The sequence below is a fragment of the Lissotriton vulgaris genome, chromosome 12 (assembly GCF_964263255.1).
Source record: "Lissotriton vulgaris chromosome 12, aLisVul1.2, whole genome shotgun sequence".
NCBI lineage: Eukaryota > Metazoa > Chordata > Amphibia > Caudata > Salamandridae > Lissotriton > Lissotriton vulgaris.
Window position 1 is genome coordinate 747115726 of NC_141700.1, and position 15906 is coordinate 747131631.

Genomic DNA, 15906 nt, shown 5'->3' on the forward strand with positions numbered 1-15906 from the left:
ATTATAATAAAACCTACTAACTGAGCAAAACTGGATGTACCGCTAAACGGTACAGATACACCGTAAATAGTGCAAACTAGATATACTGCTAAACAGTACAGATACACTGCTAAACAGTGCAGACCAGGCTTGTGTACCCAAGCCCGTCTCGACCGGCACAAACTAATGCGCACGACTAGATGCGTCCCTAGCAACGGTACTCACCGGGAAGCACGGAAACAGAAGGCCTCGGAAACCCTGGACTGGACTGGACTGGACTGGATTCGGACTCAACTCGTGACGCAGATACTTCGGAACTTCGGAACCTGGTGGGCCTCCGTATACCTCGGATCTTGCTCTCTCAGCTAGGCTCTGGTCGGGATCCTCCGCACTCCTCACCGCCTCGTCTGGGTGTCGATCGCAGCCTCAGTCACCTCCGTTGGCCTGAGGGAAATACAGGAAATCCTGCGGGTACGCGTAATTGTCCGTCCGGCTGTGGCAGGGGGCCAGGCCTGCAACGCACCGCCGGCGCGTGAGATGGGGGAGGGGTTCCTATTCGGGCGCCAGTTCTGTGGTAAATTCTAATTACCCATGCTTAATTTATGCGGAAAAATCAATAAGAATAACTCAGATAAAATAAGAGGCAAAATCCGTGATATTGAGGTTTACTCAAAAGGGTTTTATTCCTTAAAAAGGAATTGGGTATTTGGCTCGAGCCAAGGTGGCATACCATTCCGTCACCACATAGGTTCGGGAAGGGACTGACAGACAACATTTTATTGACAGTTATTCATATATATAGTCAATGCATTACAGTAAAGGCATATGCAGAAGGCGTAACAGTTGAGAAGAGAGATAAAATGTTCACACGTAACTGAAAAGGCGTTGCAATAGGCGTGCATAAAGGCGTTCACTAAAAACGTCATTTATCATGAAGTCACAAGTAGGTGGATCCATGAGAGGGTCATGCAATGTCAGCAAAAATACATGGCAGAGATGCGCGCGCAGCAGTATGACGTGTGACTGACGTGTAACTGGAGGGTGAAGGGGGCTTGACATTTAGCCCTACAAGTGCAGACATAAGTCTGGGATGTCAGACCAACCTAATCCCAAATCGTATCTGATATCTTATGTTTAAGGAACTGTAGTATCTGGAAGGGAAAGGTCTCTCGGACGGAAGCTATTCTATACTGGTTGTGAGTGCATGTATAAGCGTCTTGTGTCTACGTGAGGGGTGAGGGGGCATGGGCCTACCATGGCAACGGAGTCTATGAGTTACTTGCACAGAGACAGAAAGGCCGGGCCCATTGCTACAGCAGCTAGGAGGATGTTTACTTGAACGTCGAGACAGGAATGTATTTTCGAGGAGTGGAGCAGATAAATCGAAGGTTGAAGACAGTCTTGGCAGGCAGAAGGCTGTGTTAAGCGCCGTGAGCCGCGCAAGGAGTAAGGCAGGGGTCACTGGTACAGAGGCAGCCGGGGCTGAGGCCCTCAGAGTCAGAAGGCAGGGAAAAAGAGGCTCGATGGCAGAATCAGGGCCTACTTTGCCAGAGCTGAAAAACGTGTAAAACATACCACAAAAAGACGTTGGCATAGCATATTTAGAAACTGAATATTCAATCCGTTCATGGCGGATCTGAAAGAGGACATGTTAAAGATGGACGCAAATGTATTTGCGTCTTCATAGCTGGCACAGGAGGGAAATTACATGCACTTCAAGCTAGTACATGGAGACGGTGGGGTACGCGTTAGGGAACACTATTTGACCAAGAATTATATTTCCTCAACATGCCTCTAATATAGTAGATGGGGGGCCTGATCAACAGCTGGTTTATTTTTCTTTAATCAAAAAACGATCAATTTTGTGGCAGGTTTTAAAGGATAAGGTAGCTGAGAGACTTAATGCAAACCAGACCCCACACTGTGAGCATGGGGAACAAGTAGGGAGGGTTTTAGCACATCAAATATCACACAGAAGTTCAAATATCTTTATACAGGGCATTAAACGGAGGAACGGCAGGATGTATACTAATCCAGATGGGATTGCTCAGCAATATTTAGAATTCTATCAAGATCTTTACAACCAGTCTGATGATTTCAACTCCACACAGTTTGGGCACCATATCCAGAGCTCTGCTCTACCTCTGTTGCTCCTGAGGCAGAAATTACTTTGGTTGAAATTATGACAGCACTGGTAATGCTTTCCCCAGGCTAGGCTGCCTGAGCAGATACTATTTCCCTGGAAATTTATAAGATTTTTAAAGGTACTGTTCTCCCCCTTCTTGTCCGCGTTTGTCAAGATATCAATATTAATGGTAGACTCCTGGAACAGGACCAATATTGTTATTTTTGAGAAAAATCTAAACCATCGGAGCTTGGGTCTTACTGCCATATCTCTCTCTTATTAATGCAGTTATAAAAATGTTTGCCAAGATTTTAGCTGTTCGTCTCTTTCCCCCATACAGCTGTGTTGGTACCATCACAGCAACATGTTTTCATACCCGTGCTGATATTGATATTATGTCAAATTTTAACACTGCACTGGCCACATTCGATATTGCAGCAAAATCTGGCATGGGTATGATATTCTCGCATATGGAGAAAGCGTTTGACTGGGTAAACTGTTCATGACTTTGGGCAAGGACATCCACTCTAGGCATTGCGGACCATTTTAAAAAGTGGGTACAGTCTTTATATCAAAATCCTTTCCGTCAACTACAATATTTTGGAACTTCTCCTAGACTGTTTCATATCTATCCAGCTACCAGGCAGGGGTGCACATTGTCCCCATTGGCACTCGCCTTATATATGGATCCATATCTGTGCTCCTTGCAACTCAATGAACAGATCTAGCCTGTTTTCTCTGGTGATTTGGCAGTTCTTAGATCCTACATTTGGAATTACATTTTAAACTGCTTGCAACTGTGAAGCGAGGAGGGACAGCTAACGGGGTGAGCCCTTCCCCTATTGGGAAACTGGATCGGGAACCACTCAAGTACTCTCCGCCCAGATCTTCCTGCCTAGGGATATGGTACTCAGGAGAAAGCGCCCCGTTTTCAAAATCAACTAAGTTTGCCAGTAAAATAAATAAAACAAATTTCGTAGCATGCCCTGCATCGCAAAATGTGATGCAGCGCACGCTACAAAATGTTTTAAAAATTAAATTGTTTACTTACCTCCAAATATACATATGCCAGTTTGTAGCAACCCCACCCTGCCCCTTCTTTGCGTCACCTCTCTGCCCCACCGCCACTCCCTCCACGGGCCGTGGCTGTTTCCAAATCATTTTTTCTGACTCGTATCGACTGTCGGAATCTGACTTTGGGAACCTGTAGCAGGACCCTCTCAGCCGAGGCCTTCCGAATCGGACCTGTGGGGTTACCCGAGGGACCCCCCTTTTCAACTATGCATAGTGTGGCAGGCATAATGGGGTGTCCGCCACAAGGTGCATGATTTTCCCCAGCCACCCCTTCCTTCAATGGGAGCCTGTGCATTTGGTCAGTGTACAGGCCTCCATTGAAGTCGGTCAAACTCCACCGAGCTGATTTGGTCGAAAAGCTTTCCAAGAACAATTGAGTCGGAAAGCATTCAGAACGGCATTATAAGCGACCCCTAAATATCCAAAGTGTGATCTTTTGGCAGCTGATACTCTTCACATGTTTGCTGTCTCTACAATGCTTTATGAATTTTGGACAGGGGTAGTACAACTCTCTAGCTCCAGTATTGGTATGGACAGACAGCTCACAAATAAGGAGCTCATGCTAGGCTATAGACCACAGCTGGGACCTAGAACAAATGATGGCAGTGTGCAGTAGCAACCCTATCTATTATTATCAATTCTGCCAGCGATGTATTGTAAGAGCTTAGATCTCTCCCTTACCACCCAAGCTAACAGAATGGTGGGCTCGCCTCAGGCTAATCTGTGATCTAGAGTTTTCTCTGGCTAAGTCTAGGGGGCATCAGTCCATTAAAAGTTTTTATTGTGTCTGGGCAGGTTTTAGGTGGGACCCCTTTAACATCACTAATCTAAGAAATGTAACTAAATCTGATCAAATCTCTTTTAGGTTTAGTACCCCATTTAGACCTATGAATTTAATACCGGTTGTACCAAGCAAGACTTTTTTTATATACATATATACTCTATGAGGTTGTATCCTACCTGTTAAGCATTTCTATCTATATATATTCTTTTTGTTTTTTAATATATTGTTATATTTTTGCATTAGTACATTGAATAATGTATATGAGATAAGTGTATTGATTTACTGTCATCCCCCAGCTTTATTTAAGCTCACTATGTAAATTGAACTGGTATCCATACTTTTTGTTTAACCATTTTTGACAAAGAAAATAAAATATATAAAAAAAATGAAATCTGATCATAAAAAGTATGCACCCAAATTGCTTTCAAATATGTTGACCAGTCCTGTAATATTGTATACTTTCACAATCTCATTCATATTTTTTGCCTCAGGAAAAAACATACCTGCCATGGATAGAAATTTGAAATATTTTTGCAGGTCCCTTCAATGAAAAGTCCTCCATCCTGTACACACAGCCTCAAATCCTCTAAAGCAAGTGCTGTGGCATATACTGCATTGTAAGTATTGAAGGTGATTCTAAAGTCAGACATGCTGTTAATTGGAAGGCTGTTCAGTTTCTCATCTCCTGTGCACATCTTGGTTAAATTGTTCTTGATATATAGGAAGTTTTCTTGGTTTATCCACTGACATTCAAATGTTGTTTCCCAGAACGTTCTGATGAAAGGATCTTTTGTGGAGGATGATGGGTGAATGCCGATAAAATATTCTTGAAAACTCATCATTTCTCTAATGCGGATCGCCAACCCAATGGTACCAACCAAGAATTCTGAGTATTGCTTGATGGGGAGAGGAGAAATTGTTGACCAGGCTTCGCTGGCAATCAAAATCTTTCCAGTCATATTCTGTCTGGACATCTCTTCCAGTAGAGGAACCAGCTCAGTGCTAGTAGAAAAGATAACGATGGCTTTGGCCATTGAAGTTTTCATTACTTCTACAAAATGATTTGCATTCTTATCTGGTTGGATCATTATGATATTGAAGGCCACACAAGTACCAGCCTTGATTAGCTCGTCCTGCAGTATTTGACTGCCCTGTTGTCCATAATCATTATTTGCAGCCAGTATGCCAACCCAGGTCCATCCCATGTGAATTATTAACCGTGCCAGTCCAAGGGATTGAAACTCATCGCTGGGGATGGTGCGGAAAAAGGAAGGAAACTGATTTCGGTCACTCAGAATTGGACTTGTTGAATAGTAACTAATCTTTTGTAAAAGAAATAGAAAATATTTTACAATTTTGCAGATTAATTTGTAAATAGTAGCAAAATATGAGCAGTATTATTTGAAGTCGCACCAGATCATGCGATCAAAAGAAATTAATTGTACAGCTTGGGTAGTATGTGAATAACTGTTTACAGAATGTTTGTCAGCTATTGGAAGTGTAACTTTACTTACATATGAATAACTTTTTTAAGTTGGGCTAAAAAATGCTTTTCTCAATATTTGAAATAAGCAGTCACATAAACAATTATATCATGATGGGCACAATAATAACATTATATATTAAGTATGTTGCTCCATGATATAAGCATAACCAGCTAATACACCCAGGAAAACAATTATTGAAAAGATCACTTACATGATTCAATTATTACTGTACACTTTTACACACTACAATGTACTTTTTCACAGAAAGAAGTTTAGAAATTGAGTGAAGAACTGGAAAATATGAAACAAAGGCTGAAAAGCTATGGAAAAGATTTGAGAAGAATTTGTCCAAAGATTGGAGGATGCGGATGCCCAATAAATATGTGCCAACCAAGAATCTAGAAAATACAGGTAATTTCAGGAAAACAGAGGTAATTTTAATCACTGGGGTAAAGAAGCACAGCCGACCGAAAAATAAATAAAGCTTTAGCGCACACAACAGAGAGTTAAACTGATAAAAGGAGCATGGCTATGCCACTCTTGAGACACACAACAGTTTGTCCCTGAAAAAAGAGAAAAGTACCCCAAACATATAGGGCCTCATTAGGATGACGGGCGGATTTTGCCCGCCCGTCATCCCATCGTGAATCGGGACCGCCCGCCATAAGGGCGGGGGTCCCGGGGGTGCAATTAGGATGCGCCCGCCACAGTGGTGGGTGCAATCCTCCATTTAACACTGTGGCGGGCAGTGCTCACTGCACCGCCTGCCACAATGTCAAAAGTAAATGCACGCATTTGCATAATGAAAGCGGCAGGCACCACGCGGTGCCTGCCGCTTTCATTATGCAAATGCAGGGGGGTACCGTAGGTACCCCCCATGTGCACCCCCCCCCCACCCCCCCACCCACCTTCACTCTGGGGGCCCGCAGGGGGCCCCCAGAGTGAAGGCCGCCTGCCTTTCCGTGGCGGCATTGCCGCCTCGGAAAGGCTTGCTGAAAACCCCATCTTAATATGGCTGGCGGTGTCTGATAGACACCGCCACCATATTATTCCTTTTCCGCCTCGGCCGCAAGGCGGCCGGAGCGGAAAAGTAACGGGCGGTGTTTTTGACCGCTCCGGTCCCCCAAGCCATACTAATATGGCGGGGGGAAACGGAAAGACAAAATCGGGCGGATTGCCTCCGCCAGGCATGCAGTGGCCACCGCAAGCCTGGCGGAGGCAATCCGCCCGATATCGTAATGACCCCCATATTTGGGTACAGCTGACCTGGAAGAAAGAAATACATTGCCCACAAAACAGAAAAATAAGGAAATGCCAGCACTATTATTATGGAGAGACAGTCATTATAAAGAGCACATAAACTACAGGTAACCAGTCTTCACAGACAACAGTGACCAAAGTCAAACGCATCATCGCTAGATAGATATGGTCATATTCATAGACGTCAGTGGAAACAACAGAACAGCAGAGCCCCAGGAAGTGTATTACTGAAAATCATTACCATGATAATGCAAGCAAAACATTAATGAAATATTTTTATTGCAAGTTTAATTAACATCTTTGCGAAGAAACGATATATCAAAAAACACAACCAATCTTAAGTCAACTAATAGGAAAAATATAAAATTAGACCAAATCATTCTTTAGTCCATTAGTAGCTGCTAATAGAGTACATTCACCATATCCTATTAATATTGAGAAATGGTAAAAGACTGGCAACATGATCGATAAAAAATGTAATTAATCTAATTTCTAGATGGTGAAAGAAGAAATTGTTATTAATGATTTCTCCGTAAATTCCTTAATGGGTGTTTTTGCGGGATTAATAAAAAATAATAAAAATTCAAAGGGTGCTACAATGCAATCAGTTCCAGAGAGGACTTTGAAAAGACATCGCATAAGGATAATGTAGAAGGTCTCCTTTCACTGTTTAAGGCAACTCTTAATCACAATTTTTCTTTTTTTAGTTACATTTCATTAATTTAAAGAAGCTGGATCTCAGATACCTGATTCGTACTCAAGACAAACCACAGATAAGCCAGGTCCAATGGACATACTTCTGACAATCAGGTTCAGACAGTATTTCTGAGCAATTGCAAGACTAAGGCAAGCACAGATGATGTGAACTAATAGACACAGCCCCACAGAAATGGCACAAGCAGGCTGACACTTGTCCCAGCCTCCGTACCAGAATGCTCTAAAGGGAATAAGCCCAAAATGTCACCTCATCAGAGCTATTTTCTAGTTGAGTTGTCAAGGTTGCTTGAAATAATTAGGGGCCAGGATCTTAGAGCAATAAAGCCTGCTTGGAACTAGATTCTTCTACTCAATTCCTCAAAATCTGAGTCATTTTATAATAGATTAGCCTGTTTATTAACTATTTTGGAGAGAGGCCCATACTCTAAATATCAATGGCTTCTAGATGCTTGAGGGATCTATGTAGTTAGTCGACTAGCTGGAGTGGTCTTTCTTTATCAAAGACCAAGGATGGCACTTCAAAGTGTTAGGGTCCGCTCTTTTTAGCTTGTTACAATACAATAGAGAAGTCTAGTTTGAAGATGTTTACAGCTGTTCATATTGAAGTTAAATCTTAACTGAAATTGAAAATACATGAGGATAAACCCTAGATTTAGCAACCACAAACACATTGCAATACTTAGAAGCTTTGCTATGGTATGTGTATTTTTACAGTGAACTACTCACTACGTAATAGATTATATTAGTGAAACAGGAGCTGTCTGGGTCGTGTCTAGGATAAGAGATTAGTGTTCAGTTACTTGTGGAAATCAAGAACTGAGGAGGAGGATCTTTTTTTTAAAAATGTATTTATTTATTGGGTTTTTCATTAATAACATAAGTTACAATTGGCAGTTGACTGGGGTTTGAGCCCTGGTCAAGCAGCAACAACAATCATTGTCAGTGTTAGACACAAGCACACCCTAAATTAACCTGTGTTGAGCCGTTTGGTAGCTTGGTACAGAGCAGTCAGTCTTAACTTAGGGCAATGTGTAAAGTATTTGTGCAACACCTCAAACAGTAACAAAGTGGAAATATCACAAAAAAATGATCCCACACCTAGCTATAAAAATAATGATTTCTTTAATAAATAAAACAAGCCCAAAATACAAACATTCAATCAGTAGAACCAGAAATATGCACCAAAAAATACTAAGCGCCAACTGTGGAGATAGGTCATGCAGGACCAGGACAAAGCCAGATGTTCCAGTCGACCTTGATGGAGCATAGGCGGGCTACAGGACACAAAACGCAAAACTACCCAAATTCCTCATATTACGCGAGTGGAACGGAGTTTACCACCCAGGCCTATTTTAATCCTCCCCCTTTAAAATGGATCCACCCCTCATTTTTATTTCTTAAATTAGTGGGTGTTTTTCTGGGTTTATATTTTATGTTTTTGAAAAACAAAATGTGTTTTGTGACTTGTATTTTTTTATTTCGCTCCTTACTTCTTTATTTATTTCTTCTTTCCTTTCCTTTCCATTCATGTTCCTTCTCTACCCACCCTGCGCCATGACAGAGGTGCGCCTTCATAGTGGGCTATGCTCTCGCCCCGGTGTGCAGCACTGGGTGATCATTAGTGAGGAGGGGGGGCAACACTGTTTCTTTTTGTGCAGCACCACCTCACCTACATGCTGGTAGCCGGCAGCAGGCATGGCAGTGGACACCCCCTAGGAAGCATCGGCTGCGCTGAGGGAGAGTGCGCAAGTGCATGCGGTGCACCAGCCAGGTTTGGCTCCCTGACCATCAGGTGACACGCCACCGGGAAGATATCTTGGACTGCGAACAGGACCCGCTAGGCATCAAGATTCAGGCGCTGAGTGAGTAGTCATTATTTGTTTTTTTGTGTTCTACAATACTAACAATTGTTTTTAGTACCATGCTGCTTACACTACAAGGTAAATTCTGTTTAGTTTGCATTGAAATACTAATATATGATCCAGTTTCTGCTAGGCAGGTACTCAGCAACACTACCTAATCGTACTCATCATTAGTTTTCGCTTTGGCTGATTAATTAAGAAGCCATTGCAGACTCTCCTTTTGTCACCTTAGTGAATAAGTGATAGCAGTGGGTCTTGTCCTTGAAGCAGAAGGAGTACTCCCTGTGCAAGGTGGAAGGAGTAAGTCAACCTTGTCGGAGGAGCTTACAGGTGATGTTGATAGAAACAATTGACCCTGGAGAAGTGTCCTGCCGACCAGAGACTCACAAACTGTGTGTGAGTGCATGTTCTAATTTGAGAGACAAAAGTATCGATCAGCCTGCTTGACTGATGCTTGATATTACCCGCTGGCTCCTACTGTGTGCCCATGTATGAGACCTGTGTGAATGCTGCACTATCTGTCCTGTGCCCATAAGAAGAGGCCGGTATCATGTGGCATCTCCACCAGTGTACCTGATGAGCCAGCATGGCTAGTTCAGAACTGTACCAAGGTTCGGTGCTGAATGAACTGAGCTTTTGGAAATTCAAGCTTTTGCATTGAGGCATTCTGTGACAGAGCCATGCCTCCTTCATGATGTTAGAGACCTATGAATATGATCAGACCAGACCTTGTGCCTTAAAGCACCTTGAAGCTCTTAAGTGACTGCCAGAGCCCCACATCTGAAGAAGAGGACTGCAAGATCATTGCATGTAAAGAAGTCTCTGCGTGACTGCCATTGTGACTCATCAAAGTGGATGTACTGGTCCCTTTGTGATGAGGAGGCCCATCTGCTGAAGATCCCTCAAACCCAGAAGAGGGCCACCCAAAAAATCGAGCTGCTCCTACCCCTTTCTTCAGGATCCTGGAAAGCTGCATGCACCTACCCAGCCTAAGCAGTTTTTGTGCATGACTCAACTGCAATCCTGCCCAGTTCTAGTGAGTCAGACTCTAAGCAAAAAGGCTGCCCACCATCCTCCACTGCCCGGGGAGTGGTTAAAAGATTAAATGGCTCTCCTGAGTCAGAGTCATCCTATGTGCTAGAAAGGGTGTGTGGACGATTCACATGCACTAGTAACTATGCCTCTGGGCTTAAGTCTGTCATTGAAGGGGGGAGGGGAGGGGTCATGGGTGCTCACCCTGAAGCCACCCACAGACACAAACAACCGATACCTGGTATATATTTGTGTAGTATTGTGCCTTACTATAGAATAAAATATACTTTATTTTCTAAAATAAAGCACTGCACTGGACAATTGGGTTATTGTGCTGTGGGGCGCATTGTTGGGTTTTTGCCCCTTTTGTACTCCACATACTAACCTCCCTGAGAAGCCTGTGACTGATCACCATCACTACTAATAATCAATTACTGATGAGGTTGCAGAGCCATGATAGGGCAGACTCCTAGCTCAGTAGAGGTAAATGACCACAGCCCCAAAGTATAAACATGGTGAAGGGCCAAGGGGAGTTTGCAAAGTGGCTGCCACTGTACAAATGCAGGAAATGATGCTGCCCTACAGTCAGTAGTGCAAAGAGCATTACAACAGTGCAACTCTTGAGTCAGCAACTGACTGCTACCTCAGCTCTCAAAACTCCCAAATATTGCATAAAAGAGTAGAACAGCACTTCTGGATTCCTCCTCAATCAAGGGAATTTATTGTCATGGGTTTATTGGGTGTTTTAGGAAAGGGTGGATGTGTTTTTGTAGATTGGGTTTTGTATTTATGCAGTTGGCATGGTTTGTGAAACATGGAATTTTTTAGTTTCAGGGAGGTTGGTGTGTTTTGGTAAGTGGGTTAATGTTGAGTTTAGGAAAGAGAAGGAAATGTTTTGTGGAAGGAATATGCTAATTATTGCTGGGTTACGGAGGTGATAGTGACATTTTCAGTTAAGTTAGTACAAACATATCACATTCTACTTGCAAATTTGCCTCAAGCTATATTCTAGAATTTTTCTATTTTGTTTAATGGACCATATTTATTATATGTGCCTAGTTTCCTCTATTTGTTTAACAGCCAGGGTTTTTTCAATTGTTGTTTGGCTCAAGCATACACCATTTCAGTACACAGTCTCTGCTTGAACACCAACTCCAACCATGCCAAAGAACTCTTCACCATAATCAGAGAGTTCACCTGCTCATTAGCCACAAAAAACGCCATGCCAGCATTGCAGGAACTCTGCGATGCCCTTGCTTATCATTTCCACAACAAAATAGCAACCATCCATATAAACTTCGACCCCAACCCACCAACGTCATCAGACAGCAGCTAACCACCACCGCTGACAACCAGCTCACTGCATGGAAACAACTCAGCTCATTGGACATATCCAAGCTAATCAACATATTCCATTCAGAAGCACCCACTGACCCTTGCTCCCACCAGCTCTTCAACCTCAGCAGAGATGAGTTTAGCAACCAGCTCCTCACCATCCTCAACACCTTGTTCACCATGGCCACCTTCCTAGATGCTTGAAAACATGCTGTCAGACCACTCCTCAAGAAAACGTCAGCAAATCCAAGAGAGCTCCAGAACTACTGACTCATCTCGCTGCTCCCCTTCATTGCTAAGATCCTGGAGAAATACATCAACCTCCAGCTCGTTGAACACCTGGAGAAAAACAATTTTCTTGACCCTTCACCGTTAGGGTTCAGATCCAACCACAGCACCAACCCAGCCCTGATCTCTGCAATGGATGACATTCATACCCTAACGAACATAGGAGAAGCCAGCCGGATCCTGCTTAACCTCTTAGCAGCCTTCAACATGGTTTTGTTATGATTCATAAATGTACACCAATATAGGCTCATGTAGTCACCTAACCTTTCACCTACATTTTTCCTGCCATTGGGCTACATACCAGCTTTGGTACTGACCTTTTACCTAGTTATGTGCTGCCTAAATGTCGTACGGCTTTCCCTGAAAACTAGACTCATTTATTTTGCATAAGGATTCTCAGAATCACTGCACGATTACCATCTTCTGCATAACTAAGTGTAAGGGTCATCCCGTTCGTTATCCTTGGCCGGCATGACACAGAAAGGTAGAACCCTTGAGGGTAAAGTTTGAGTATATAAACACCATTTCTTTGCAGAGGAGAAATACTTTCATGCTGGCAGACTGACATGAGATGCTGAAGGTTCTGCGCACAGACACTCCAGTACACACTGGTCTGAAATCCCTCGCGGGGTATACTTCTCGAGACCAAGGCGGGGTACTACAGTTTTTCACTTCAGGTAATGGGGTTGGCCTCACCATTGGGGGATTCTTGGCTATACACTTACATACATGCTAGGTACATTTAGGTACATCTAGTTAGGGTTAGCATTGTAGGAATATGCAGTACTACTGTCATGTATCTATAAGCATACATATGATCAATTGTTTTAGCATTATGGTAGAAATCTACCATCCATTTACTCTTCTTGCCATTTTAACAGTCTACATCTGTTTCTGTCTTATGGTTGTTACAGCACACATATTTTACACTAGAATAAAGCTGACTCAGTAAATGCTTATTGAAAACGTCCCATTTGTTTATTCTGTGTATCTCTCTGAGACAGAGTGAGCCCGAGTGACTGATTGAAAAGTACGGTAATCTTTTTTAACTATGTAACACAGCTGTCCACAGTTATCAACATCAATATTCACAAAATATTCCAGATTTAGGGGGTCATTAGGATGCCCTATCGGTAAATGGACTGCCCGCCATAAGGGCGGGGGTCCCGTGGGGGCAATTAGGATGCGCCCGCCACAGTGGTGGGGGCATTCCTGTCATTGTGGCGGGCGGTATTGGGGCGGGCGGTGCACTCAGCACCCCCCGCCACAATGCCGGGAAGGCATGTTGTACATGGAATGGCTGGGGGGTACCATAGGTACCCCCCATGTGCAACCCCCCCGCCCAGAGTCCCTGTGGGCCCGCAACGGGCCCCCGATGTCTAACACCGCATGAAAGGCATGTCCCCACCTGCATGGTAATATGGATGGCGGTGTCTAACAGAGACCGCCACCATATTAAACCCTATTCCGCCCGTCAACTCGTGGCGGGGGAATTGGGTTGCGGGTGGGGTAGGATCACGGTCGGATCGCCACTACCATACGGGCAGTGGCGATCCGCCAGTGATCCTAATGGGCCCCTTAGTGTCTAACTACAGTTGAGCCAGTAATATACACACTTGTCTTTTTAATCCCTTCTCATGGTTTCAAACACGTGTATATTATTGTAAGGTAATTTTAACGGAACCCCCTTGAAAACGTGAGGAGTACTCTCCCTGTTCCACTTTATAATTGAGGAACAAATAGCCCTCTGGAATTGGTCTTTGGTATTGGTTGTTTTGGATTGATTCTTTAGTTCCACTTTATAATTGAGGAACAATTGCCTTCTTGAATTGACCTTTACTACTAGTTGTTCGGACTGATTTTTGCCCTGAAGAAGTCATTTGGGTGACTGTACCCTCTGACGAAACACGTGTTGGCTACCTCTGTTTGAACTAGATGAAGACCATGAAGAGATTTGATGTTTTGAAGAGAAAAGAAATGGAAATTAAAGGAATTTAATCTGATGAACTGTGAAAGGATATTCATTTGACTGTGGTTATCTTTTCTCTTTGAATTACATAAGAATTGACATATATGTGCTCGGGGACAACTTACCTTTTATTACTGAATTCTCTGGTTGCAGAGGACTTCTTTGGGGACGCAAGTGGACGCTTTCCCCTGTTCCCTTGAGCCTTCATATAAGGAGAATACTAATCCAGTTATAGTTGCGCAATAGTTACCCAGCCACTATCTGTTCTGTTGTATTATTGTAATAAGGCCCAGACTTTATCTTTATCATTGAGGCCCATCATAGCAGTATGGTATTTCGCATTCAATCTGGCTTCTAGTCTGTTCAGTTTGGTTTGCAGTTCTACTCCACACGCATTTCTGATCACACATAGTACTGACCATTTTATATCATTCTCTGAGTGATTCTGATCTTGAAAATGTTGTACTAAAGGAGCCCCTTGTACATTACATTTTATCCTTGATTTATGTTGCAGAATCCGCTTTTTTATGGGTTGTGTTGTTTGGCCTATGTAGAATTTATTACATGGGCATTTTATACAATATAGCGCATTTTTGGAATTACAATTTGAGAATCCTTTCTAGTAATGTATCTGTCCATCGATGTCTAAATGTTTGTAATCTTCTGTTAGCCTACAGGCCACACAATTTTGACATCAAAAATGTCCTATCACGGGTGGTAAACTTAATAAGTCTCAAAGGTCTTTTTTGGGCAATTCGGTCTCTCTCGCTGCTCTCTCCAACTGTTGCCGAATGTTCTTTCCCTTTTTAAAAGCAAACAGAGGATTGAGGATTCCTAAGGGTTCAATAAGTTTCCAGGTTTTTTTTACAATTTTTTTAACTCGATTAGCTTTAGGGTCATATGTCAATACACATGTCATTGGAGTATTTTTGTCATGTTCTTTAGGACTAAGTAACACTTCTCTAGGTGTGTACCATGCTCTCTTAAGAGCAACTTTCACCAATCTTTTAGGATAGCCACGAGCTATTAGTTTATCCTTAAGATTGTTGGCATTAGTAAAGTAGTCTTCTTTATTGATACAATTCCTCCTCACGCGGAGGAATTGTCCATATGGCAGATTTTCCTTCAGCGTACATGGATGACTAGTGGTGAAGTCTAATAGAGTATCTCGATTTGTGGGCTTCTGTACAAACTAACCCCTCCGCCTCCACACTGCACAATCACTGACTGAGTTCAGGAGGGGAGTCTAGACCTGGCTGTTCGACTGAGACCAGCAGTAAATGCCTGGAAACCCTCAGGGTTGACACACAGCGCTGTACAAATATGACCTGATTGAACTGATCCTACAGAACAGTAATTGCACTTAATTGTGCATTGCAATGTCTTACCTGAGGATATCTGTAAAGACCCAGAATCCTTGCAATGGCAATTGACCGGGTGGAGCCAGCATCTCCTATAATGGCGGCTGGCATTAAACGTCTCTGGCACCAGTAGTTTGTAACTGTCTCCTCTTGTCCTGTGAGAATCCACAAGGCTCCCTTCAGTGCTCCATGGAGGATTTTACAGGAGTCATAGATCTGGAATCCAAGTGTTATGTTGGGTAAAAGTGTTGGGTTGCTGTTAATTTCTTCAATGGCAAACACCATCGCTTGGATGTACTGATAATTCCGAAACCCAAACCTTGAATAAAGAGAAATATATTTCTGACAAATTTAGCATGATCATAATACCAAAAAATAGGATACCATTATGTGGCTTCACTGGTGCAGGCCTTGTTTTTATAGTAAAAAATATATCAGAGTAAATTGATCTACTTAGGGTTATGTAGGAAAATCGGTTTCCTGGCATTGCAGTATCAAAATATGAAAATCCTGGAAATGCATTTTTTTCTTGCGGAACAAGTTACGCGGAAAGAATGAACTACCGCTGCAATTTAATATTTAACATATAAACATCAACAATGTTCCAATGAGGCATCCTTCAGAGATATATCC

At 42.9% G+C, this 15906-nt stretch overlaps 1 protein-coding gene across 1 annotated transcript in view; it reads right to left on the bottom strand.

Annotated features, from left to right (window-relative positions):
* LOC147678556 (vomeronasal type-2 receptor 26-like) overlaps positions 1-15558 on the bottom strand; it is an 87226-nt gene extending 71668 nt beyond the window's left edge. Inside the window, exon 1 of the mRNA XM_086945690.1 lies at positions 15301-15558. Within this exon, the coding sequence (XP_086801816.1) occupies positions 15301-15558 (258 nt within the window). The remainder of the gene's footprint in view (positions 1-15300) is intronic.
* Between the last annotated feature and the right edge of the window lie 348 nt (positions 15559-15906).